This window comes from Rhea pennata, chromosome 2 (assembly GCF_028389875.1).
Source record: "Rhea pennata isolate bPtePen1 chromosome 2, bPtePen1.pri, whole genome shotgun sequence".
Classification (NCBI taxonomy): domain Eukaryota; kingdom Metazoa; phylum Chordata; class Aves; order Rheiformes; family Rheidae; genus Rhea; species Rhea pennata.
In genome coordinates this window covers 109,782,480-109,806,435 of record NC_084664.1, presented here as the reverse complement: position 1 = coordinate 109,806,435, position 23,956 = coordinate 109,782,480, and the positions used below count along the sequence as shown (strand labels likewise).

Genomic DNA, 23,956 nt, shown 5'->3' with positions numbered 1-23,956 from the left:
TCTCCGAATGAAGAGCGTGGGTTGCTTCTTCAGAAAATGCGCAAGAGACTTAATGTTCAGCAAGCTGTTGCCACCAGATGGCAATGTTTTCTTAGCCCTAACCACTCTTCAAGAAAGCCTGAACTGCCTCCAGTGAATTCTGAATTCCTTAATGAGCTCTTTAAAGTCCCTGGCACACCAATATCACAAGATCCACTGATTACTTAAGCAAATTTACCAGTTGAAGTTGCACACAGGTGATAAAGATTTCAGATTTATAGCTCACTTTTGTGGCAAAATACTGAATATGTATGCATCTGTTAGAGTGATGAAACTAGTTATTTTGCTTGCTGGAAGATAGGGTTTTTTTCTAGCAATATGCTATAGGGCAGTTAATGAAGTTAATGTCTATGTGTTTTTTCATCATCTTCTGATGTCTACAGGCTACTAAGATTTGGTGCTAAGAGAAAAGGAACTCACTAGTTGGAAACTTGTTTAAAGAAATTCTTAAGGAATGTATTACCTAGCAAGTTTCTGTCCTCTGGCTAAGGGTATGTAAGTCTGACCCTACGCTTCCTATGTCGATGAATCTGCTGAATTCAGCGGAGTTAGAATGTGGATGATCTAAATTCTAGCAATTCGGATTGTAAACGTCTTTTTTGTAAACTTTTTTCATTTATTTGAATATTATTATCTTGTACAGTTCCATTTGTCATTTTCCAATAGAATGTGTCAGAAACTAGTGGACAAGAACAAAGGTGATTCCCATGGGAAAAGGATGTTGGCAGTAGCATCCGCCTGCTTTCAGGCACTGGCAGTTTCCTTTACTGGATGTTGCCTGTGAATTAATTACTGTCCTCCGAGCTTCGTAGCTCCATGGCTAAAATCCTTCTAAGGGACAGTTTGCTACTCTGGAAAAAAACTGCAAAGAAGGGATAGGGAAAAGAGAGCCTAATAAATAATTGCTCAGGCCAGCAACGCTGTTTCCTTAATTTTTGAAGATACTCGTGGTTTGAGTTCCTCACAGACATGTTTATTTCTGCCTGATTCAGCAGTGAAGTAACAATTCAGTTTCTTTTTTTAATTAATAATAATTGGTACTGACAGCAAATAATAAAAAAGATGGACACTGATCACAGTCCAGAAAAGAAGATTAGGAAATACTTTTTGGCAAATACTTGTAATAAGAGAAAAAAAAGGAGAAATAATGAAATGCTAAAATTCAGAGTGAGTTTTCTTTTTTTCTTTTCTTTTTTTTTAATTACCTAGCCTGCCTTTTTGTGTCAGGAAGGGGTGGAATTAAGCCATGTATTTATGCCTAAATTTGTCCATCTCCACAGCTTTGGGTGGAAAGGGAAGCCACTGCTTTGCAGGCTGTGGCTACAGCATTCAGAGTGCCTTGTAATTTAGGGCATGCTTCCTGAAAATCAAGCTCGTTGTTCAGGATCTGCTGTTACATTTCCAAAAATCCTGAGTCATTTCTGAAAATTCATAAATTGGTCAAATCCCAAGCTTTTGAAGTGAGTAGTGGAAGTCTCATTGACTTCATTTCACCTCTGTTTTCTGTATGCAAGTGAGGCAGAAGTGGAACTGCACAGCATGGAGGAAAAGGCTTTTGCTCTCCTGTGGCTTTCTTTCCATTCTCAGTACATCAGATTTCTGTCGCTAAGGAAAGCATCCTAATTTTCTTCCCTGTGTCGTAGCCCTTGGAGCACGTGAGACGGAACAATAATGCTGTTTTGCTTGATCACAGTTCCTTTAGGAAAAACATTTTGTTTCTGTTGATACCACACCCTCCGTGCTGACCCACAGCTGTTCTGAGCGTACTGCCCTTGCAAGCCAACGCTGTCATTACTTGCCGTACGCTTCCAGCCTGCGTTTCAGCTGCTTGTATTCAGACAACCTAAAGATTCGCTGTGAAGCCCCAGTCGTGCCTGCTGTATTCACCACAGCTATTTCTAGTGAGATGGTCTCAAGTAAAATTGTTTTCTGGTCTACAGTAAGCTTGTTTGTGCACAACTAGAGGAGACACTAGACAGAGGGATACAGCTTTGCAAGACATGGATCATTCTCTGCAGGTGGGAGAGGCAACAGAACAGAAAATTATTATGCATATACAGAGGAATCCTTAACTTTTCAGTTAGGCTCTTTTTATTTCAATCAATATTTTAACAAGTGCTTAAACTTCCCCAGCAGTTTAGTCTGGAACATATAGTTGAGAAGAAAAATATCTTCTATAACTTTACAAAAATAAAAAAGATTCTTAAAAAAAAAAATCTTTAAGCAAGCACACTCCAACGCAAGCAAGACAGATATTTTATCTCAAAATACGGACTTCTGCTCATAAAAATGACATTCCACTCCAGAGCAGCAGACAATATGTAAACGGTATAGAAACAGACCAGGAACACTTTCAGTATAATTTTCTGATCCCTTTTGTCCTTTTTAAAATAGAACATGGAAAAATTGACCAAGAGCTTCTTCAGATGCACTTTTTTTTTTTTTTTTTTTTTTTTTTTTTGTCAAATGACTGCGTGGCTATTACAGTGGTGCTAAGGGAAAAACTTCTTTCATTCATCCTGGCTGCAGTGACAGTTAATAAAGATACCACTTTAATCGTTTTGCTTTTAAAACATCTGAGCTTTAGTATGGGACAAATCACAGAATTTGCAGTCTTCCACTGCTAAACCACTTGTGGCTTACATTCTTTACCAGCCAGGGCTGCCAACGTATGAGGAGGTCAGGTTGAACAAATGAAATGAATGGAGTTTGTTGTGTCACATATGTACATGGTGCAATAAAGTATTAATTTAGTGTGTGATGAAATGAGAGGATGAGGGAAGCTTAGCTCCTAGTTCTGTGCCTGTAATCTAGGAGAATCCCTGTACAGAATATGGTTTGACAAATAAAGTACACACTCTGAAGACTTGCTTTTTTATCTTTTTCCATCTTGGCTTCTATTGACTTACAGAAAAAAATAATAAAAAAATATATATAGGGTTTGGCACAAAGCAGGAGGCTGGTGCAGCATGTGCTAAGAACCCAGATCGTGAAATTTTGTTCCTAGTCAACACTACAAATGAACTGGAAAAGCCCCATATCACAATTCTTGCAATACACTTTTAAGTATCTCTAGGTGATAGGAAAAAAAATACAATTCTTACATTCTGTTACACTTGCGATAAGTGCAAGTGAGAAAACTCAGAAAACCTAGATTTTTGCAAGACTGTGATTCAAAGTGAATATTTATTGTATTTTGATATAAATGTGCTACTTGCAAGAAGGAACTAGACAGGTATTTCTCTTTTGAAACTTGTATAGTTTGATACTAAGCAATTTACAGAGGAGCTAGGAAGCACTAATAAATTGTAGATCATTGCCCTACTGAACACTGAATATCATGACTATCAATACCATTTCTTTTGCTGTAGGGATCAATCCCACGTTACAAAGATGTGCAGATTTCAGCTGGGACTAAACAGTGTATGGCACCTACATAGTGTAGGATCAGGGTCTAACAAGTGCAAACAATTATATGTAAATAAACGTAACTATAAAATTACATTTTTCAGGAGACAAGACCATCTAAGGTGGGAATAGGCAATGGAGAAAGAAGCATGTTTTGCAAGTTGTAAGAAATAGGTGCCACATGAATCTCTATAAATAGAAATGAATGTGAATTTGCTCATGTAACTTAAAAAAAAAAAAAAGTCAGAACCTAAGCTAGTATCTGAAGGGACTTGTTTGACTATCTGGTCAGCAGTTGGTCAGCTGGAAAAACGCTGGTGTAAATCTGTTGAACGTAAAACTCATGAGAAAATCCCTTCTGGTACTTTCAGAGATATAGTGATTGTGTCGCTCTCTTGACCCTTTGGTTAAAACTGCTCCTAATGCCTCCCTACCAGCAGCTTGTCCAGAACTGACCCTCTCTGAGTAGGTTTAACTATGCAGAGCAGAAGGCCATAGCAAGAGAACAACAGCTGGTCTAATCACCATTTCAGGGCTTGATTCATCAAGGCGAGTTGGCTCCTGGCTCCTTCCAGCTGCTGAAGGAAGATCTGGTAATTAGATGGATGGATGAATGCTTTCTGTGGTGACTTCTGAGCTGGATTCTTGACAGTTGAGTTGGGTTTTCTGAGACTTTTCATCTGTTTGAGGAAAAAATGTAAAAGGTGTGATCTGATCTGGCAGTGAGAGTCTCTGGTTGTTCCTTTACTCACTTCTTCCTGCTTTTCCAAAAACAGGTGAACTGATTTTGTGCCCCCTTCTGAGGAAATGTGCATCAAAGGCTGATACTAACTTGGAAAACTGTAAGGAAGGCAGCAAACTTTGGGGAGTTGGTTGGGAAGCCTCAATATAGTATCACCATTGCTTTTTCCTTTTTTCTTTGAATGGCTTTGCTACGGAGATTGATGGTATCACTGTTTTAAAAGAACACTTTTGCTGTAGCACAAAGTATGGACTCACCTATATAAAGATGAAAGGCCTTTATTTATGTTTTTCCTATAATGCTAAAAAAGGATACTTGGGAGGGTTCTTTCTCACTGGTCTGGACTAAGCAGGTTCTATTCAGATACTGATGAAGAAACACTATGACCTTGCTCCTACTGCTTCTTAGAAAGGTGCCTGCTCCTCCTGTGAAGTGAAGGCACGCTGCAAATGCTACAAGGCTGAGCCATGCTCTCAGCTTGGTACCCATCCTGGTCCCCATGCAGGGGAGCATGATTCACCTGTGAGCTGACCCTCCTTGCTGGCCTTAAACATCTCCCCTGTTGTCTCTCCCGAGCAGATCCATTTCCTCTGGTTCACATCTGTATGTATAGGGGGAAGTATATATCTCCCATGGGGAAGATCCTAGGGTATTGGGGGAAGCTCTCCAAGGGCTGTGCCTATCTCTTCCTGGCGGTGTCTCCCCAGACCGATGCAGGTTTAAACTGAGTGAAACCACAGTGCGTGTGGGCACTGTCTAGTAAGGAGAAAAGGAAGGACATGGCTGCATTTGTGCAACTCTTACTCCAACTCCTCCCTCGGTCAGATGGATGCAGGTCTGGTTCCTGCTACTTTCTTGCTCTCTAAACTAAAAGCAATGCTAGGGCTCTTGTTGCTGAGACCCTTTACTTGTTCCTACCTAATATTGCTTTACATCATTAAAGCTCTGCTGCTAGATTGGATTGCAGAATGTATTACAGCCCCGTATGCTTTAGTTTGTTCACTTGGATAAAACAGAATCCAAGCTACAAATACTGCATAGAAAGTATATAAGGTCTTGTGAAAATGAAAACAGAACATGTCAGTGCTTCAGCCTTGTATCAGCAACTTACCTGTACAGTGCGCATGTGATTAAAAAAAACGCTTTTTCCATCTGGCTTGAAGAGGGGTTTGTTGCAACTACTCACTACATACAAAGGGAGGCCTAGAAACAATTATATAGCTAAGGAAATTGAAAGAGAAAATACTAAGACATTGGTTATTTCTGCAACTTAATGATTGTAAAAATAGTTTAAATTACTTCTAATTTCTTTTAATCGGAGGTATCAACCATTTAGCACTTATCTGAATGGAGGATTGTTTTATTTGCAGATTCTTTTTGTGTTAGCTGTGAGATAATGATTAGATAAATCCTTGTGGGTTTCTTTCTTATATACATATCTACACTGGAGTTCTAAAGTCAAAGGGGGAAGCCATTATCACAGTATAAACACTGCACTGAGTGATTCCTCAGAGTTAAATTCTGGCGAGAAATCGAGCCTTGGGGAGAAAAGTACCACAATGGTAAAATGGCAGAGGCAGCTGAAGCAGGACTGTAACGTTCACCCCAGCAATTAAGAAAAGGAGACCCCCTTCCTCCCCCCAGAAGTCTGCAGTCCTAAAGTGCAATTACTTTTGTGCAGTCATGTCAGGCCAGGGATCAGACTGGATGAAGTTCAAAGCACAGACATCAAACGAGTGCCGTTCATGATTCAAGGAGGGGGAAAAATAAGGAAAAGAACAACAATTCTTAGGCATTCAAGTGCATCAAGAAAATAAATGTCCCTTTCTTTCTGAAGAAAAACAACTCTCAGTCTTATGGAATCCTGGCTTTGTAGTCATGAAAAATAATTTTTTCACTTCTAGCTGAGCATGTCCCAATATGACACAGTACAAATAAACAACACCAAAGCAAAAGCTGGGGTGCTGGAATATTTTTCTGGTGCCCTGCTGCTATACTGCCTTATTTTATTCTCCTCTGGTGAATCTTCAGATCTGGGTACTGATGAAGCACACTGAATTAAAGGCATCTGGTAAGATGTGGCTCTCTTCTCTGGTCTGTCTGGGCTGGACCCATCGCTTGGTCTTTGGCCATTGTACAGCAAATACCTGCCCCTGGCATCCTGTTCCATCTTGAAGATTTCATACTCGGTGTGAGGTAGGCGGATGCCAAGCGCAATGCAGCCATTTGTGTGAGTAACGTCTTGCTGAACTCCGACTTGCCAGGATCCCTGTGCTCCACACTCGTTCCCATTGAAGACGTTCAGCAGTGAGGCTGTGGATATATCCATGGGAGTGACCTTCATGTGATTTACTGTGAAAAGCAAAGAGAGGAGGTGTTAGCAGAGGGACAAAAAGAAAGACAACAGGTTGACTGGAGTGTACCTGTGAAATTAGAATTATAATGAGGGCTCACCGTTCTGTCTGCCTGTATAGCACAGGGCGCTTACGTCCCTTGAAGGCATAATCTTAGTGTTTGATCTAATACATGCAGAGATCTATAGGGGACGTAAACTGCAAAATCTTTTTAAAACTGGCTCTTTTGTCTATGTAAATTGTGACTGATGCTAGTGAAGTCATGAAGGGTTTGAGTTAGCCATGTTGCTAATGCACTTAGAAACTACAGAGACAAGGCTATTCTGAATATGTTTGGGGACATGCTGGTGCTCCTTGAATTTATTTAAAGATGTCTTTTAATCTTAACAAGAGGAGTTAGAGCAACTCTGAATCTCTTTTTTTTCCCCCTTAAATCATATTTTTATATTGAAAATGTGGCCGAAAATTCTACTGGCATCACTTTACAACTTGGACATAATTGCTTCTTGCACAGAACATTAAAAAAAAAATCTACTGAAGAAAACTTGATAGTTGCATATCTTGGAGATTAAGCAGAGATTTTCATAAATCCCAGGCAATCTTTTAGAGATAAAGCCTGGTTGGTTACATGAGAAGATACATAAAAGAGGAAATAATAAAACTTTGCTCATATTTTATTACCATTTAATCCATAAGGAGGGCTGTTTATAACATCTTTTTATCATTCTTTTAACATATGTTACCCTATAAAGCTAATGAAATAAGTTCCAATTGGAAAATTTGGAAATTACCACAACTGCACTATCTTCCTCTGTCATCTGTTCTTGTGTGAATTATATGGTTAGTGCTGAGTTATAGCAGGCTACTCTTTCTCCTAACAGTGACTTGGTGTACACTCTCAGATGTAGAAGTCTTACAACTTCTTGATTCTAACTAAATTGACTATATTTCAAAGGAGTTTAAGGCACATAAATATTGATTCTGCAGCCTAGTTACCAAGCTGGAAAAAGCTAAATTGAATGAGCCTGTGGAAGTTGAATAGACATTATTCTAGGTGTGTGTTTGACACGGTATTTCAAGAGAAGAAAAGGAATTCTGAATGGAATGGTACTAACCAAAACAGAAACAAGTTCTCTTGCAGGTCATTAGAAATATTTATTTCTTTGTAAGGTTTGTTGGGAATTTTATTCTGAGACTTTATGAACATATATTTGACTCAGTAGCTCTACAGTTCAGGTTATTTGTCTTAGCTGGCATAAAACATAATCTATAGAGAGTGAACTTAAATGTTTTTCTAGAATCAAATTATTTGACCTTGCTCTCTGAGCTATGTTCACTTATCTTAAATTATAACTTTGAGCAAAAACTGGATTTCACTCCAGGGGCTTGACTGGGACATGCTACGTATAGCAATAAAGAGCAAAAGCTCTGACAGGCAAGGGTATCTTTTGCCTCATGTGAAAATCCTGTTTAGTAAGTTATTTCTTCTGGTTAGAAACTTCCCTAGATTGGAGGCATGTAAGAAGCTATATGCTTCTCGCATGGTAACTGAAATAAGAATAGCCTACAGAGAGCTTGGGGCTTCCACAAGTTTTAGCTGGGCTGGTGCTATGGAGGGACGTTGTGTTTTGCAGATATTTAGGTGGGTAGCAAAAGTCACTGAGCTCTTTGCGAGCAGGGTATGGTGGAGCTGTTTGTACTACAAGGCTCTTTAGCCATTGGGAGCTGAGCAGTGTCACCACTAAATGTTGCCTTCTGAAGCACTCCAGTGGTTTTTGTTAGATACAGCTACTTTTTGCTATTGTGGGATTAATCAGAGCTATCTTTATAGGCATTCTTACTTTCTCTAGCCGCCCTTGGAAACTGATGAAAAAAGACATATGCTTCTATTATCAACTTTCACCACACCACCTGTGACCTGAATGCCTTCTGAAGGTACTTTTTTCTGTCCACTGAAGGAACCCTCGGACACTGAGACAATCTTAGGCATTTTGTTTAGATGCTTAAAGTCTGGCCAGTGGACTCCAGGACTTAGTGATGCAGGTTAGTCTTATTTTATTGTGCTGTTCTTAAAGATGTCAGTGTTTTGCCTCAGATGAATATTGCTTCAGTGATGAGAAATACAACACAACTGTATAGTTTTGCTGGGTATTCACAGAATGCCTGTAACTTCCCAAGAAACGTCTAAATCGTAAAAATGACAGAATGAAGTCATTAGCACCTTTTAAGCTGTTATTTATTGACCAGAGCAGGGCTTGCTTATAACTAAATGACTGTTTCTGTGCACAGTGTGGTGCACTACTCTACCTTTGAACACGAACTCTGTTCCACCCATCACTTTGGAAGAATGCACTCCTCGGCTGTAGCGCCCCTTGGCGTAGATGGTAAAGGTGGGGTGTTTGCAGATGGGGTCGGAGTAGTGATAGTAGTGACCTTCCCAGGTGTTGTTGTTGTCATGGAAGATGAAGTGCCGAGTGAGAAAAAGGACCTCAGGCCGCACCTCACAACGCTGGCTCACCCACTCTCCATGTAGCCCTATGGTCAAATCTGCCTTGGGGGGTAAGATGGGAGGATGGTGCTCGTCCGACCGGTAGATGATTCTGCAGGCAATACAAGTGTGATCGTGGTTCTGAAATGAAGCAGAGGGAACCCTTCGTTAGACGTTATCGACAGCAAAGGGCAGTGAATCAGGCTGTTTCATGCTGATGTGAAACCAGCTTCACATTTTAAGGATTATGTTGTTACGCCTTATCTTGGTTAGTATTTTCCTGCATGTTTTCGCTCTTCAAAGTACCTGAAATATGACATTGTTTTTGTTTTTGCATGTATAAGTTTGCACAGCAGGAACAGAATTAATTCCTTGATCTGCATTTATCTCAAATGAACATTGCATTTCAGATATATACTGAATTGAAAAAAGGTTGACTTTATAATCACAGAGGAAGCTGGCAGATAGTAATTTACTACAGTGGGGCCTGGAAAGTCTTCTATTAGAAATGAATAGACTTGTTCAGCTCTTATTTTGTGTCCTTTTTAATCAACTTTGGGTGCTAGAGATGGACACAAGTGTCTTAGGTACATTTTTCATTTCTGTAGCAGCCTGGGAAATTAGTAACTGGCTAACTTTTTCAGCTTTTCTGAACTTCAATATAAGGTTGCAAAATGTACACTTTTTGTATCTAGCAGAGTCTTAATGGTGGCTTCCACCAATTTCCTTCTCAGTGGCATGCGTATGATTCCACTGACAGAAATATGGTTATATGGATGTAAGTGAGCTTGTTCAGAGCTCTACAGCTCTCTAGAAAGTAGATATGGCTTAGTGGCAGTGAACACAGTGAAAGTTTTACGGCTGTTTCCAGCAGGAATAAGATTTGTGGTGTCTGTCAGGCTCAATAAAGGCTCACAGTTGAACCGTTTTGCTAAGCACCAACCTCAAGGAGCCAAGTAACCTCCAGCTTCCCTTTAGGTCTGTGAGAGTCGTGGGCATTTTATGCCACACTTGCAGGGCCTTTGGGGAGATGCTTTGCAGAGGTTATAAGGGGTTGCTTGCTGTTCAACTTGCTGCTGAGGGCAAGGGGAAGATGGAGCCATGTTTAAGCTCGGCCACCCATGGGTGTTTTGCCCAGCTGGGAGCTGCTCTGAGAGCCTGGGAAGGTCGTGCCATGGCTGATGACAACACATGCTTAGGAGCTGCAGCACAGCAGTACTGCACTGGCATGACGCACTGCAGCCTCAGGCTGTACGTGGGCTTGCGATGAGGCCTTGGAAGAACTGACTGGCTGTCAGCTTGTACACTGGGGAGCACTTCAGGAGACAAAACATATGCCCCAAGGGTGCTATATGCTGCTTCATCCCCGTTAGCTACAGCAGAAGACAGAGAGGGCCAAGAAATCCACTGCTCCCGCTTATATTCTCCTAGAAAAAAATTATTGGGCCTAATAATCAACCCCTTATAAACCAGTTTTTTGGTAGAGAAACACGGTTTGGTCAGCTGGTAGCTCTGGACAAACACACAGGAAGATCTATTTATTGATGTTGGACTCTACGTCGGTGGCAGGAGGGGCTTCATTCTCTGGCTTCCAGCCTTCTGACATCAAAGATTAAAACTACAAAGCCTCGCACGTTGTTTCCGCTGCTAATTGTTTCTGCAAGGTTTTGTCTTTTTGGCAAAAGACCGTGGCCATGTTGTTCTCTTTTCGAACTATAATTTGTATTTTTCAAAGGCAAGAGAAACTGCAGCATTAGAATTTGTCTCTGTTCTTCTAAGGAAACTTTGAATTACAGTTTATGGAAGGATGAAGAATTATAAAACTAATTTTTTAGTTCATTTATGATAATAAATAATTATCTTGAGAAGAATAAATGCTGCTCTGTGAGATAAAAGCAGTGTTTTCTGTTTTACTAGTGCCTGTTTTGGGTTTGTTACAGACTGTTTGTTTACATCTTGGGATGTGATGGTAGAAGCTTTTTAGTGCTTATTGATGTGCCGAACGGCTGTGCTCTGAGCTTCAAGCAGACTTGTACTCAGAGTGAAAGGCAAAGACCACACAGAGAGTTTTGTACCTTCATCTTTCAAGGTCCTCAGGAGACAGAGGGATGAATTAGGTGCGTTACTCATATCATATAGCTTATTTAGGCTATCAGGTGTTTTCCTGAGATGCAATTCAGAGTGCACTGAATTAGGAGCTGATGCACCCACACTGCCATTGCAGAGAGATACTTACACAGTACAAATACTTTTTCTTTAGGTCCTTTTCCAGCCCTCCTTTCTGTGATCTCTCTGAGCTCCTTCCACTACATAAATGCTCGTACTGACCTTTTAGAAACTTTAAAGTCCATGTGAACTGTTATTCTGCTATTACAGAGTCAGCATTTTTCCATTCACATCTTTATCTCATGGAACACTATTCTTCTAGAACATTTACACATTCTACATTAATTCCAAGTTTGTCTCATAATATAACTGTAAGCAGCTTCAGAGAATCAATATGCAACTCATGCAATACATCTCCTTTACACATATTAAACAGGATTTACATTTGCCTCTCCCACAGGCCAGACAGACACCAAAATCAGTGAAATCTATGGAAAATCTGCCACTAACGTCACTGGGATGCAGAATAATGGCTTATGTGCAAAATAACTATAAATGACATAGCTTAGGCTGATCTGAACCAGTGCTGGCCAAAAGCCCTGCTTGGAGCAGGTAGTTGGACTAGGTGACCTTCGGAGGGATCTTCTGACCAATATGACGGCTCCTGGGAAGCATGTGTTAGCATATATAAAAATGCAATCCTTTCCCACTGTGGTGCTTGTTAACTAACTTTATAACAATATACATTTTGCAGCTAAATTCCGTAAGCAGGTAGAATGGCCAATGATATGTTAGTGAAAATAGAAAGAAAATTTAATTAATTTAACTGGAGTTGGTGAACTTAGCAGAGATTTGTGCTCTTTTAACTGACAGTGGAGACTGGCCCCAAATATATAGATTTTCTGAACACTAAAATACAGCCAATGCATATGGATTGTGAAATTCAGGCATTTTCTAATCACTTTGGCTTTTCTAATGGTTAAGACAGGAATCAAGATCCAGTTTGGTTTCCTAGTTTGCTATGATTTCCTGTGTGACTGTAATCTTGTATCACAGAAACACAGACAATAACAGCTCTTCTCTCTGAGCACTGGTAGGAGGTAAAATAAAGACTGTGAGCTGTCAGAAAGCAGACAAATTTCAGGGGCCTAGTATGATTAAAAATAGAATAATAATAATAAAAATGCACACAGCCCTAGCCCTGGAACAAACCTTCAAACACAGTCTGACAGAACTGTAGTATCCTTCTTCCTCTTGCCTACAATAAAAATTCACCAGGTTTCATCTGCTAGCTTGTTTGGGATTTATGAAACTGGTCTGTTCAATCTCCAGCTCTCTTCAGAGGATATGAGCCCTTTTCTTTGGAAAGCAGTCTGATTTACTGGGAGGTTTGCAACTCAGAATTGCTGAGGTGACTTTTATAAATGGCTAGGAAATGAGTTGGTGCTGGAGAAAGGTGCTGGGCTGACAGTGTGGAGACTGCCTTGGCACATCTCGGGCAGCAGCAGTGCAGTTCTGTTTTCCTTGAGTTTTATTCTCGAAAAGGGAAGCCAGAAGCCAAGCACTTGCTCAGTCCTGAGCTATGTTGCTTGCACTTCAAGAAACCTGTCAAATGAGTTGTGTGATTCTGCTCACTGCTAATCGAAGTACCAAAGGAATAAAGATTTTTGAAGGGCTATGGAAATAGCACTTTTTATTTCTTAGAGATCAGCATCTAAAACATGCTACCATTGTCCTGTACAGACACCTGCAGTGAACAGGGCAAACAGGTTGATCTGTGAAGATACCAGTGTACTGACAAATGTTTCTCCAGTATTGCTGTCCTGCTGTGGGGCAGACTAGCCTCACTGCTCCCCAAGATTTTACGGGCTGGTTACAGCTGGTTACACTGCTGGCAGTAATTTTATTGCCCCGCTCAAATGAAGCAAAGCAGGAAAACAAGGAAAAAACAGTGTTACATACATATAACGTATATAAGCTGAACTACTCAATGGTAGGAGCCAATTTCTGCTACTGTTTCATTCTGATAAAAGTGAAATTGAAAGTTCTTATGATCTCCCAGAGGATACCCTGATAGAGCAATATAAGCCAGTCAGGTTGGTTTTGTGTATATTTTCTTTTCTTTCTCAGGGGGCCTGTCCTACACAATCAGTTTGTGAGCCAAGCCAATATAACCTGGGGAGCAGTGGTTTCTGTTGCCCTTGTTCAAAGTCTGAAGAAAAACAAACAGAAACCCAGTCTGTTGTCTTCTTGGTCACTCTCAGCTGTTTGTGGGATTTCCCTGTTGTTTCTCAGGTCCAGTAAATGGACAAGAAGGAAAACTGGAACCAATCCTAATTTCAGCAACATTTTTTTAGCTTTTTCTCTCAGACAGGACTCTGAAGCATAAACATGCTTTTTGCCATTTTTCTAGCAGCGATTCTAGGTTCCATCTCTCCTCTACAACATTAAAATATATAGATATTATGATTTAAGGCTATGATGCTGGGCAGGAATAATTACCAATGCTTAATGTCTTCTCTGTCATACGGGGACCATAGAAGGTGCAGACCGGGGATGCTTGCAGCTGCCCAATCCCCCGTGCTGTCCCTGGGCAGTGGCCAGCAGCAGAGTTGGTAGAAGAAGGTTCATGGAACCCAACAGTGGAAAAAAAATACGTAAGTATGGGCAGCCTTTCTTTCTGTATCAGCATTTGGTTCACGTCTTGAGGCATACAGAGGGCTTATTTCCCCAAAGCTGTAAAACTTGTGCAATGTGACTGTGCTGGCTCTCATTACACTGCCAATGGGGGCAGAGGTCACTCTTTGGTTAGTGACAAACTTAGGAAGACCTGGGTCATCCTACTGAAATCAAGGGGAAGTTTGGCAGCATAAATACTTGGCTGTAGTTTTTCTGGGTCTTTGAGCTTTGTGGTCCATATCCTGAACCTGTAACTCTGTGCAGCCCTTCTAGTTTCCAAGGAGTTATGCTGATCTGCACCAGCTCCAAAGGACTGCCTCGTTGCACTCCTAAGAAATGTCCAACCTGCCTACCTTGAAATGTTCAAACTTGCTTACACTGAAGATGTCCCTAGATGAAGCGTCTGAGATGAACATGCATTTGCTGTAACTAAAGGGGAGTAGGACAGGGAAAGGCTGGGAAGGATAAATGGAGAAGCAGAACTACCTTTTCAAAGCAGTGAGATGTCAGACAGGCATCTCATACGGCTCTAGCCTAACTGCATCACTTTTCTGAGTTTAGTGCTTGAATCTGACTTACATAAACCCTTCTTGCTATGTTAGAAAACTATCTTTCACAGAGTTATGAACTTTTTAGTAGAAGAGCATGCCATACACAAAATCTCTCAATAAGATTTTTGTGCAAGTAATGGAAAAGAGAAAGAGCTAGTTTTGCTATAAGACAATTGGACTTAATTATGGAGTAATTTATGTTTAACAACTGACTGTGTTTTTCACTGCTGCTTTTTCAGGTCAGCTGCTCTTGGCTTTTAATTACACTGGCTAAGGCCTTGCAAATCACTGCCTTTCCATTTGTCTTGAGGACAGATTATTTTCTAAAAACAGACGTTCAAAGAAAATATGGAACAGAGGCAAAGTACATTTGATTCCAAACACGATTAAGTACTCTCTAATAAAAAACTCATTTGGGCATGACATAAACTGAAAAGCAATAAAATGTACTGAGGACAGGATGAACATCTGTTTTATGTTTTAAATATCTTAGGTGTACAATGCAATATATTTGATAGTGGGGTCTTGCCTAGAGCAGCCGCCCCTGAAATGGCTGCAGCCCAATGCCTGTTCAACCTGTGGATCTGGGAAGGCTCCTTTCCGCTAAGATGCGGGGAAGGGTGTCTCCTTGCAGCTCAGTAATGCTGAATCCATGGTGGCCAGGCTTTTCCCTCTCCTGGGTGGTTCTTTAAAGCCAATCTATGAATTAATCCATGACGTTATGTGAGCTGAAATAAGCCTGAATCTTTGGCTGAAAGCTCAGTTCTTGTACTTTGGGAGAAAATGGTTTGTGATCTGAAAATTTCCACCAGCATTTTTCTTCATCCCTCCCTTTTGCTGCCTCCACTGAAGTGGTAACAGGGCCAGGGAGCTCTGGAAGCTAAGCAGGGAGGTTTTTAATAAAAATAAAATAAAATAAAAAAAAAAGTAAACAATGATGAGGTTCCTTGATCTTTTTCCCAATTGCTGTGGATAGTCAGAAATATAAACCTGCTCAGCATATTTTAATTTTCTCTTAAGTTCTGTGGGATTCTATGGCTGCCTAGGACTAATTCTCCTCTAATCAGTCATAGTGTTTTTTATGGCCGAAGCTATAACTAGATGCTCCTCACCCTTGAGCAATAGTAAAATAGGTTTGAATAACACGTAGAAAAGTAAGGTATTCTAGTTTGGTTTGAACACTTTTATTTCAGTGCTATTGTTACAAAATAAGATGTCTATGGACCAAATTTTTTAAATGTACAGAAAATCTACACTTTCCTCATAGTTAAAGCAAAAGCTGAAAACTATGTTTTATGTCAAGGAGAGGACCTTCAGGATGTACTGCAAATTGTATGTAGCGACCAAACAAATGGGCACTAATAGTAAAGAGGAAGTTGAAAATACAGCTATTTTGAACTGAATCCTTTGTTCAAACATACTTGCTCTCCCCCCATGTCTCTCCTGTATATCCTGCAAATGGGTCTCTACCATAATCTGATACTTTTAAAACACTATTTGTCTGAAATAGCTCAGTTAATAACTCAACCTTTCTGCAGTAGAATCACAGTGGATGACTATGTCTGGCATTATATTACTTACATAATAAAAGATTAACATTGTGTCAAGTATAAATCACTGTTTTTAAGGAAAGCTTCATTGCTTGGACTACTTTGATTATGAGAGATACATGCATTCTTAGCAGAACAGATTGAAAAAAATATTTCAGTATTTTTCATTAGAGTCTTTTAAAAAATACTTTCACAGAAAAATATCTCATTGAATATGCGTGGTCTGGAGGGAAACAAAGCCAGTATTTTTTTCCAGTATTCAATTTTTCACTGAAAAGAAACTGTCCTTTGAAAAAAATGAGAAAAATATTTTGAATCTTTTTTTCCATTTTTAATGGTGAATTTTGACCATTTCTGGACAGGTTCTCATTGTCATCTTGATAGTTACAAATAGTTGGTACTTTTCCAGATTGGACACAGAAGGTAGTGTAAGTTGTGCAGTAAGCTCCTAAACAAAAATACAGCAACTCCTGTTACAGGAGATCTAGTATCGGGACAGACATGGAACTGTTACTGTTTAGAGTTGGCCTGAGCTAAGGAAAAGACACTGGGAATATTGAGAAGTGGTGAACTCAATTCAAATCAAAACCAGTGGTTTTCTCAGTAACAGTTTGTTTTGTACCTGCAATGTATTTAAACTTATGTTATTATACATGTGAAATTACACAACGATTTCCCAAAGTAATTTGGGAAATCTTTCCAGCTGCATACATTCAACAGTTATGTGGCTCCCCTTCTCTTTTTATCCAGACCCACAGCATAATAGACACATCCTCCTACACCGCAAACTGGTTAAGAGATTCAAGCATCAGCTCAGCCTCAGAAACATAGAAAAGCATTACTTTTTTTCTAATCTGCTCTGCTGCCTTTGAACTCCTCCTCACTCTCCTCTTCCCTTCTAGTAATGCCAGTGTAAAACAAAAAGTCAACCCTGAAACCCTTGGCAGAGCAGTAGCTTCTCTCTGCAATGCCTCGCTTGGCACTCAGGCCTATCAACTTCACTTTTTATTCAAAAATCAGATATTCACAGTGGCTACTCTAAGTACCCCCTTCACTTACTCTCCCCATAGCACAGTGGATTGGGTCTGTTCCCTTCCTCTAGACTGCTGTCACCACTGCCCTGTTCAGTTATAATAACCCCCAACGCTCGATCAAGTTATGTACTGACATTGAAAATATTTCTACAGTGCTCTACTTCTGCTTGCTTAGTTCCCATGTCTATGCTGGTGACTGCAATGTGGAAAACTGGTTTGGAAAAGCCAGGTCTTCAGCTGATATAAAATCATTTTTGGCCAACCTTAATATACATTGGCTGCTGATGTGTGGCAAGAAGCAGGCCTTGTTCATGGCTGGAAAAGGAAGTCAGCTTCCTTCCGTACTGTATCTCAGGAAGCAAGGGCAGGCAAAAGTCCCGACGGCCCCCCTGGCTCCATGCTGTGCACTCCCATTGCCAAGGCAGGCTGCTGTTAACCAAGCCGCGGGACCCATACAAGGCAGCCCAAACTCTGGTTATTTACAAATTCCAGTTGCTCTTGTGTAAGAGGGGATTTTCTTCAGGGAAGATCCTGCAGCCAGCTTGTCTGTCTGATGCTGGCTATGCAACAGCATGAGATGGGCTATATTGCAGTGGCTGGGTGAGGCAGGACGTAGCCCGCATACCCCTGTTGCATGGGGACGGGTGCTGAGGCACAAACTGCCAGGTTGCCTCAAGCTCAGGTCTGAACTGAGTGCGCAATACACACCTAACCAGTGGTCTGAGATCTTGTAGGGTTCAAAAAAGCTGGAGTGGGTAACCCTAGCCATCTGAATGAAAACATTACCATGAGGGACAGCACTGAAGAAGAGGAGAAAGAAAAGATACGCTTAGCAATGATTTCTCACACCCACCCAAATACTGTGTCATGGGCAGGGCTCGATAATACTAGAACAAGGCATGTCTGGTCAGGATATCTTAATCCTCATTACCTAAGAACCTAGGTGCTGGATTTTAGTACTAATAACTGAATGCTCCCAGGATGAATACAAAACTAAAACCTTGGGAGAACATCAATTCAAAGAAGGCCGGAATTCAGAGACAAGCTTCCAAATAAACAGAAAAATGAGTTTGTCTCTTGTTGCCAAGGGGCTGAGTCCACAGAAAGGACACTTTTACGAATTACTCAGTACAATATCAAGCTCCACTCCTCCACTGCTCTAGATAAGTGCAGCCCAAGACAACACTGTAAGAAATGGTTATAATCTCTCTCCACCACAAAAGTGATAATTTGCAGGCTTTCCATGACCTCATATGAAGCTAAGTTGGCTTATGTGCATTAGGCTGACTCTGGGGAGTTGAAAAGCATGGTTGACACAGTTGTAATTCAGCCTGCCAAAGCGGATGAAGAATAACAAAGATTTAAAACTTTAATTAAAAATCTTGAAACAAATGAAATGTTGGAGAGAGTGGTAACTCCTTTGCAGGGTTGTCAGTTTGGGATTTCTTTTGGTGGATAAAAGGGGAGCTCCAAGCAGGAAGGAGAGTGGACATATGCACACATTTATCTGTAAGTGTGTACTATATATTTTAAGATATTGAGGAACAGTTTTTATTAACTACTCCCATGGAGGGAAAGATAGTGAAGGAATCTGAAGGCACTACCATTACACAACTGTCTGATCTATGAGATCTCAATTCCATTGCACAACTCTGCATAAACTGAAATAAATACAACTGAAATGAAATGCAAAAGTTTTAGGGTTTTTCTTTTCTGACATGAGCTACTTTAGCCTGCACAAAAGATAAGAACAAAGACAAAAACAGCGTTTTTCTCAAATGAATGTGGCTGCACATGTCATCTATCCCACTAAAATGACACTAATTTATAGTGACATGAATATTTTGGGAAGTATCAACAAAGAAGTTCCTGGAAAAACTGAAGCAACAGTTTGAATGCAAGTCTTCAGGAGCAAAGTATTCCAAAATACATATATATTAATTATGCCTTTAAAAAGCAACCTGTATAACCCTTCCTGAATTGTGTAGCAATCTTACTGGTGAGTCCTCCCTTTCCTCTTACAAATGATGAAATTATTGTTGTTAGATGCCAGCAATGAGGAAAGTGTTGGTAGTTTAGACATATTTGTTGAGTTGATCTGATGGCCCTCTTTTTATTTTGCGAGACTACACAGTTAATTTTATCGGTAGTACTGTACTTGGGGCATACTTTTACTGCAGTTGCAGAACAGACATCGGTAATTAGGTCAACAAAAATAAATATGGCTTTAAAAGCAACACTTGGCTTTTGGAAGTTCACACAGAATAAAAAACAACCTTTTGCTTCAGCCTTTGGCTGGCATTAATGTTTGTATGGAATGGCAGCTTCAAAGGACTACTCGTCTGCAACATTATAGCCGATAGCACTGCTGAGCAAAGCAAGAAACAAGCTTCAGCTAGTTGTTTGCTTCTCTTACCTCTGAAGTATATCACACACAGTTATTGTTCATAAATTTGAAATTAACCTATTTGAGTAAGATTTCTCTGCTCCTCTCATCATTTCCCTACTCAAGACTCTTTTGCAAATAATAATTAACAAAAGAAAACCTTCAAGTATTGGCTGAATATAGAACAGACTTTTTGACTATTTAGTAGCATTACTCTGCCAAACAAAGGGGTTTTGTCCTCCAAAATTATACTTTTTGGTTGAGATAATATTTTGTATATTTCTCTGAGGCACTTCACATGTTTAACATCTATTTATTAATTTATGCTTGCATTTTCCTGGGAGCTATTCAAGTAAGTGGAATTCCCATGCATATGAAGTAACTGAGTGTCACAGAGCTGAAGACCCAAATTTTCAAAAGCATAGAAAGCTTTGAGCACATTATTCTTTCAATGTCTGGTTAAAGCAAAACCCAAGCATCAGCCTCTATACATAAAATCAATATTAGCTGCAAAAGCCAAGTGCTCCTGAAAGTCAGTTTCCAAAAGTGAATAAACTTGTAAGAAAGAATCCTTGCCTTGGAATTGCTTTTTCAAGGGAATATGCCTTACTGAAAGTGTGAGGCCAGCAAATGTCTGAGCATGGCAAAGGCAGAAAGGAGGTTATTCTAGCATGTTTTAGGTCTCTTCTGATGTTCCAGACCAGTCCAGCCTTATTCCTAAATAACGCTCTAATTAGAACGACCTGTCATCACAGTCCTGTTCTGATCATTCCTTTAATTCTGTCAGCCTATAAAATAGCACAAGGGGTTCTTTGTTTACAAAGCAGTATTTCAAATGCAATTGTATCTGAAAGCATCGCAGTACTGTAGCTGTACACATTCCCTGTACTTTTAGACACAGGACGTTTCCCGAAAATATTTTCTTTCCTTCTGCACAGAAAATGTACTTCAAGCTTTTCGTCATGCTATGAGTTCCAACATGCATTTGTAAATAAGGTGATTTTGTGACCACTCTGCCAGGCTCCTTGCTGTCATCCTAACCAGGGATCTCTTTGGCCAAGCATTTCCACCATTCTGCCCTTTCCGTCAGTGTGCTCTCTCATGCTGGCTAGAGAAGCTGAATGTGCAATAGCTTGAGTCCCTTTATGAACATCAAGAGACATCAAAGATGTTCAGCCCCCTTCATCATCAAACCCAAATTATTATCTTCAGCAAGCCTAGAAGAGACTGCTAAACCATATCTATATCGCGACCTGTTACTCAACTCCATTCAGGAACTTCCACATATTTTACAAGAGGAATTTGTTTAAGGAATGCTCTTATCTACGTGAATTTGTAAAGCCTTAAGAGATGACATATTAGATATTTTTAAAAGCTCCCTGGTTTCATATGAACACTTGTGTTAAGATATGGTAATCCGTGAATTTATTCAGATTTGTAGCTCAGCATAAAGCTGTCTGGTTTTTGGACAGCCCTTTTGATTTACCATCCTGTGGTGAAATCACTGCAGGAATTTGGAAAAGGTCCAGTTCTATTTGTTTAAAGTCCTGACCATGTGGCTTTGGCATTCCTAACATATCCAGCAATCGTTTGCTTTTAATTATCATTCAGTTCAACCACATAAGTAATGAATGTGGCTACCACATCCAACTTTCAGGCTATGTAAACTCTTGAGCTGGGTGGAACTTTCTTCTATATAGAGGCTTAACTATAAATTTAACTCAGAATGTGAATCCTCTTAACTTATTTTAAGCAGGTCTTTATAAGTATAAAATAAAAATAAATAAAAAGGAAATGAAACAAGCCTTAAATGAAAGATTCCACACAATACACCTGATTCACTTCAGAAGCAATTTCCTGGCCTCCCCAACCTCGTGGTCTGACTGTAGAAACCTTAAAAAAACAAGTTGATTTAACATTTCTATTTATTCGTGGTGTTCAATTTCCAGAGGAGTCTGCGACTTGTAGTTTTAAACTCAATTTAGCATTTAAACTCATTTTCAGCTGGATCCCAGTGGAGCAGCAATTAGAAAAGGAAAGGAGTTCAAAGAAGAAGGGTTATGACCTTTCAGTGGTATGTTTGCCTGGACTCAAATAAAATGCATCTCTGTTACTATTCTTTCTATATTCAGCAAACAGTATATCACACAACTGTGTTAAGAATCTTTTGGTACAGAGAACTTCATGGTTAGGTACAATTTGAAACCCAGAAGTCCTTCATGGCTGCTAATGCAAAAAGTTCATTTTTGGGGGTATCATTATTTGTATTATGATGAGAGCCTAAAATCAGCAGGCCTAACTTGTTTGAGAAAAAAAGAAGTCTCACATTAAATCCAAGCAACATGAATCAACCAAAAAATACAAAGAAAATCTTCTCTATTGCACATTTAAGAGTTAAGTCTACCCATTTTTTGCAGTTGAAGGCTTCAGTTGAGACTAGTGTCCCAATAATCTAGACACTGTACATCAACTTGCATAAATTTTGGAAGTCAAACAGCCCATGCAGACAAAGGTTGGAGGAGAAACTGAGCTGAAATAACTTGCCAGAAGTCGTAATTGGCCAAACTGTGAGTAGTACAATAACCTGCAACTCAGGACCTCTGTCCTTATCTATTAAACTACAGTGGTTTCCTCACAGAGAACTGAAATTTGTATGTATTTTGGCAGACTCTCAGTTAGCTTGTGCCTCCTATAGTAATACCACTCTGTAGCTGGTAGTACTCTTTATGAATGACATTCCAGTGTCAGAAATTCAGCCTCACGGTTCAGCCTTTGCCAAGATCTGGCTACCAAAATCTTATTTGGAAGCACTGTACTGCATGAATACCAATGGATTACTTGTTGGCTTGTTTGCTTTCCCTCTCCCCCAGTTCTTGTAAACATATAATATGGAAGTCTCCTCAGGGATCCACATTGTAAGCTTTCATTGATTTCAGTGTATGCTTATCCAAAGACAGAATCTGCCTATCAAAACATGCAGGACTGTGGGCTAAAGGCATACATGATGAGTCACGATCCCTCCACGGTGGCACAACGCACAGACTGAGGCAACTGTTATCTTCCCATGCACACGTGACCCACTCATATTAGAATGGATCATATCATGCATGAGAAAATGGGCTCTGTGAATGTAAATGAGAGTTTAAGTACTCAGATATCTGTAAAGTCCTTCAGTTTATTTATTTAACCTGGCTCAAAAAAGAGACTTCTTATGCAAGAGACAGCCCTTTTAATTTGAGCGCTGTACTCTAGAGGCAACCTGTCCAATGATGCTAGAGTAGCACACAAGACAGGCAGGGCAACAGTGACCAGTATGTCCCAAAACTACAGGAGATCTACACAAAAGTTTTATTTCTGTAAAGCTAGTTGTCAGTAAACCTATCCATTCTGACTCGAATGAAATCAGAAATGTAGGCATTTTTACTATGTCATTATCCATAGTAAGTTAATCAGATTTGACCAGGTAGACAGTCCTGAAAAAAAATCAGCTGATTGTACTGAATCAAGACTCTTGTCTTTATTTCATTTGGTCAGGAAAAGACCTTCTGTATCTGCTGCAGTAGGTATAGCATATACCAGGTGTCAGATAAATTGTCTCTAAACATCTCTTTCAAGAAAGAGATTTAGGGAAGAAGCCTCATGCCCAAATTTGCAAAGAGAAATTAGAAACGTTTGAATTAAAGAAAAGAAAAAAAGTTAATATTGCTGTATCCAACATTTTGATGAGGAACATGCTGTGGTTCATCTGCTGCTGCTAAAACTCCCCATTTTGAGAAGACACATGCTTAAATTTGTCCCTAGTCACTTGAAAAGACACATATGAATGACTGAAATGACAGCAGAGGTTGTATAGGGACAAAGCCAACTGTGGACTGAAATCACCCCTAGGCCAGACTATTAAAATAATATAAGGGAGATAATGTAAAGTTCTGAAATATTGGAATTTGATGTACACAGGAGGCAGAAACAACATGGGACAAACAGAATGGTTTTGAATGAAAAGCAGTACCAGGGCATTTTCATCAAAACTGCTGCTTCCCTAATGTGTCTACTGCTATTGCTGATAATCTGTAGCTGATTTTTGAATCAGTCACAATGAGATGATCAAAAATGGTGATAACCCATTAGCTGGAAGTGATCTTCAGCAGTATCTAACTGGAATATATTGATAACAACTGCAGTCTGCAATGTGTTTCCAATTGCTACATTCCTTTGAAATGTCACCAAAAAAGATGTATAGACAGACCTCCTGCTACGGGCCATCAATGTCTATTCTTTCTGTCTGAATTTTATTTAACTTACTATGGGTTGATAAGTTCCCAGTGAAGCTTAGGGCACTTTGAAGCCCCTCTGAAAACTGAATTATCAAATACAATTAAAGTCCCATCCAAAATTCACCTGTTTTTCATTTCATTAATGTGTGTGTCTGCTCCCGGATCCCTGACCCACACAGTCCATCAATTTTTTTACCCTTCATGCTGTCCCTTTCAAGTCTCTACTTCCCAATTTCCTCCTTCCCCCTTCAGGTTATGGATCACCCAGCTTCCACATGTTGATACAATTTGATTTCCTTTCTCCCTGAGACTCCAGCAGCTGTTTCTCTTACCCTTTCTCAGTCT

At 39.9% G+C, this 23,956-nt stretch overlaps 1 protein-coding gene across 3 annotated transcripts in view; it reads right to left on the bottom strand.

Annotated features, from left to right (window-relative positions):
• Nucleotides 1–2,107: 2,107 nt before the first annotated feature.
• APCDD1 (APC down-regulated 1) overlaps nt 2,108–23,956 on the bottom strand; it is a 34,301-nt gene continuing 12,452 nt past the window's right edge. Inside the window, exons 4-6 of one of the 3 annotated variants that reach the window (XR_009957661.1) lie at nt 8,851–9,172; nt 5,301–6,541; nt 2,108–4,127 (exon numbers count right to left, since the gene is read on the bottom strand). Coding sequence is in view for 1 of the 3 variants with exons in the window: in XM_062570120.1 (XP_062426104.1) it covers nt 6,090–6,541; nt 8,851–9,172 (774 nt within the window). In the remaining 2 variants the exon portion in view is untranslated. Of the gene's footprint in view, nt 6,542–8,850; nt 9,173–23,956 lie in introns of all 3 variants that reach the window. The other 2 variants (XR_009957662.1, XM_062570120.1) reach the window with 2 other exon arrangements.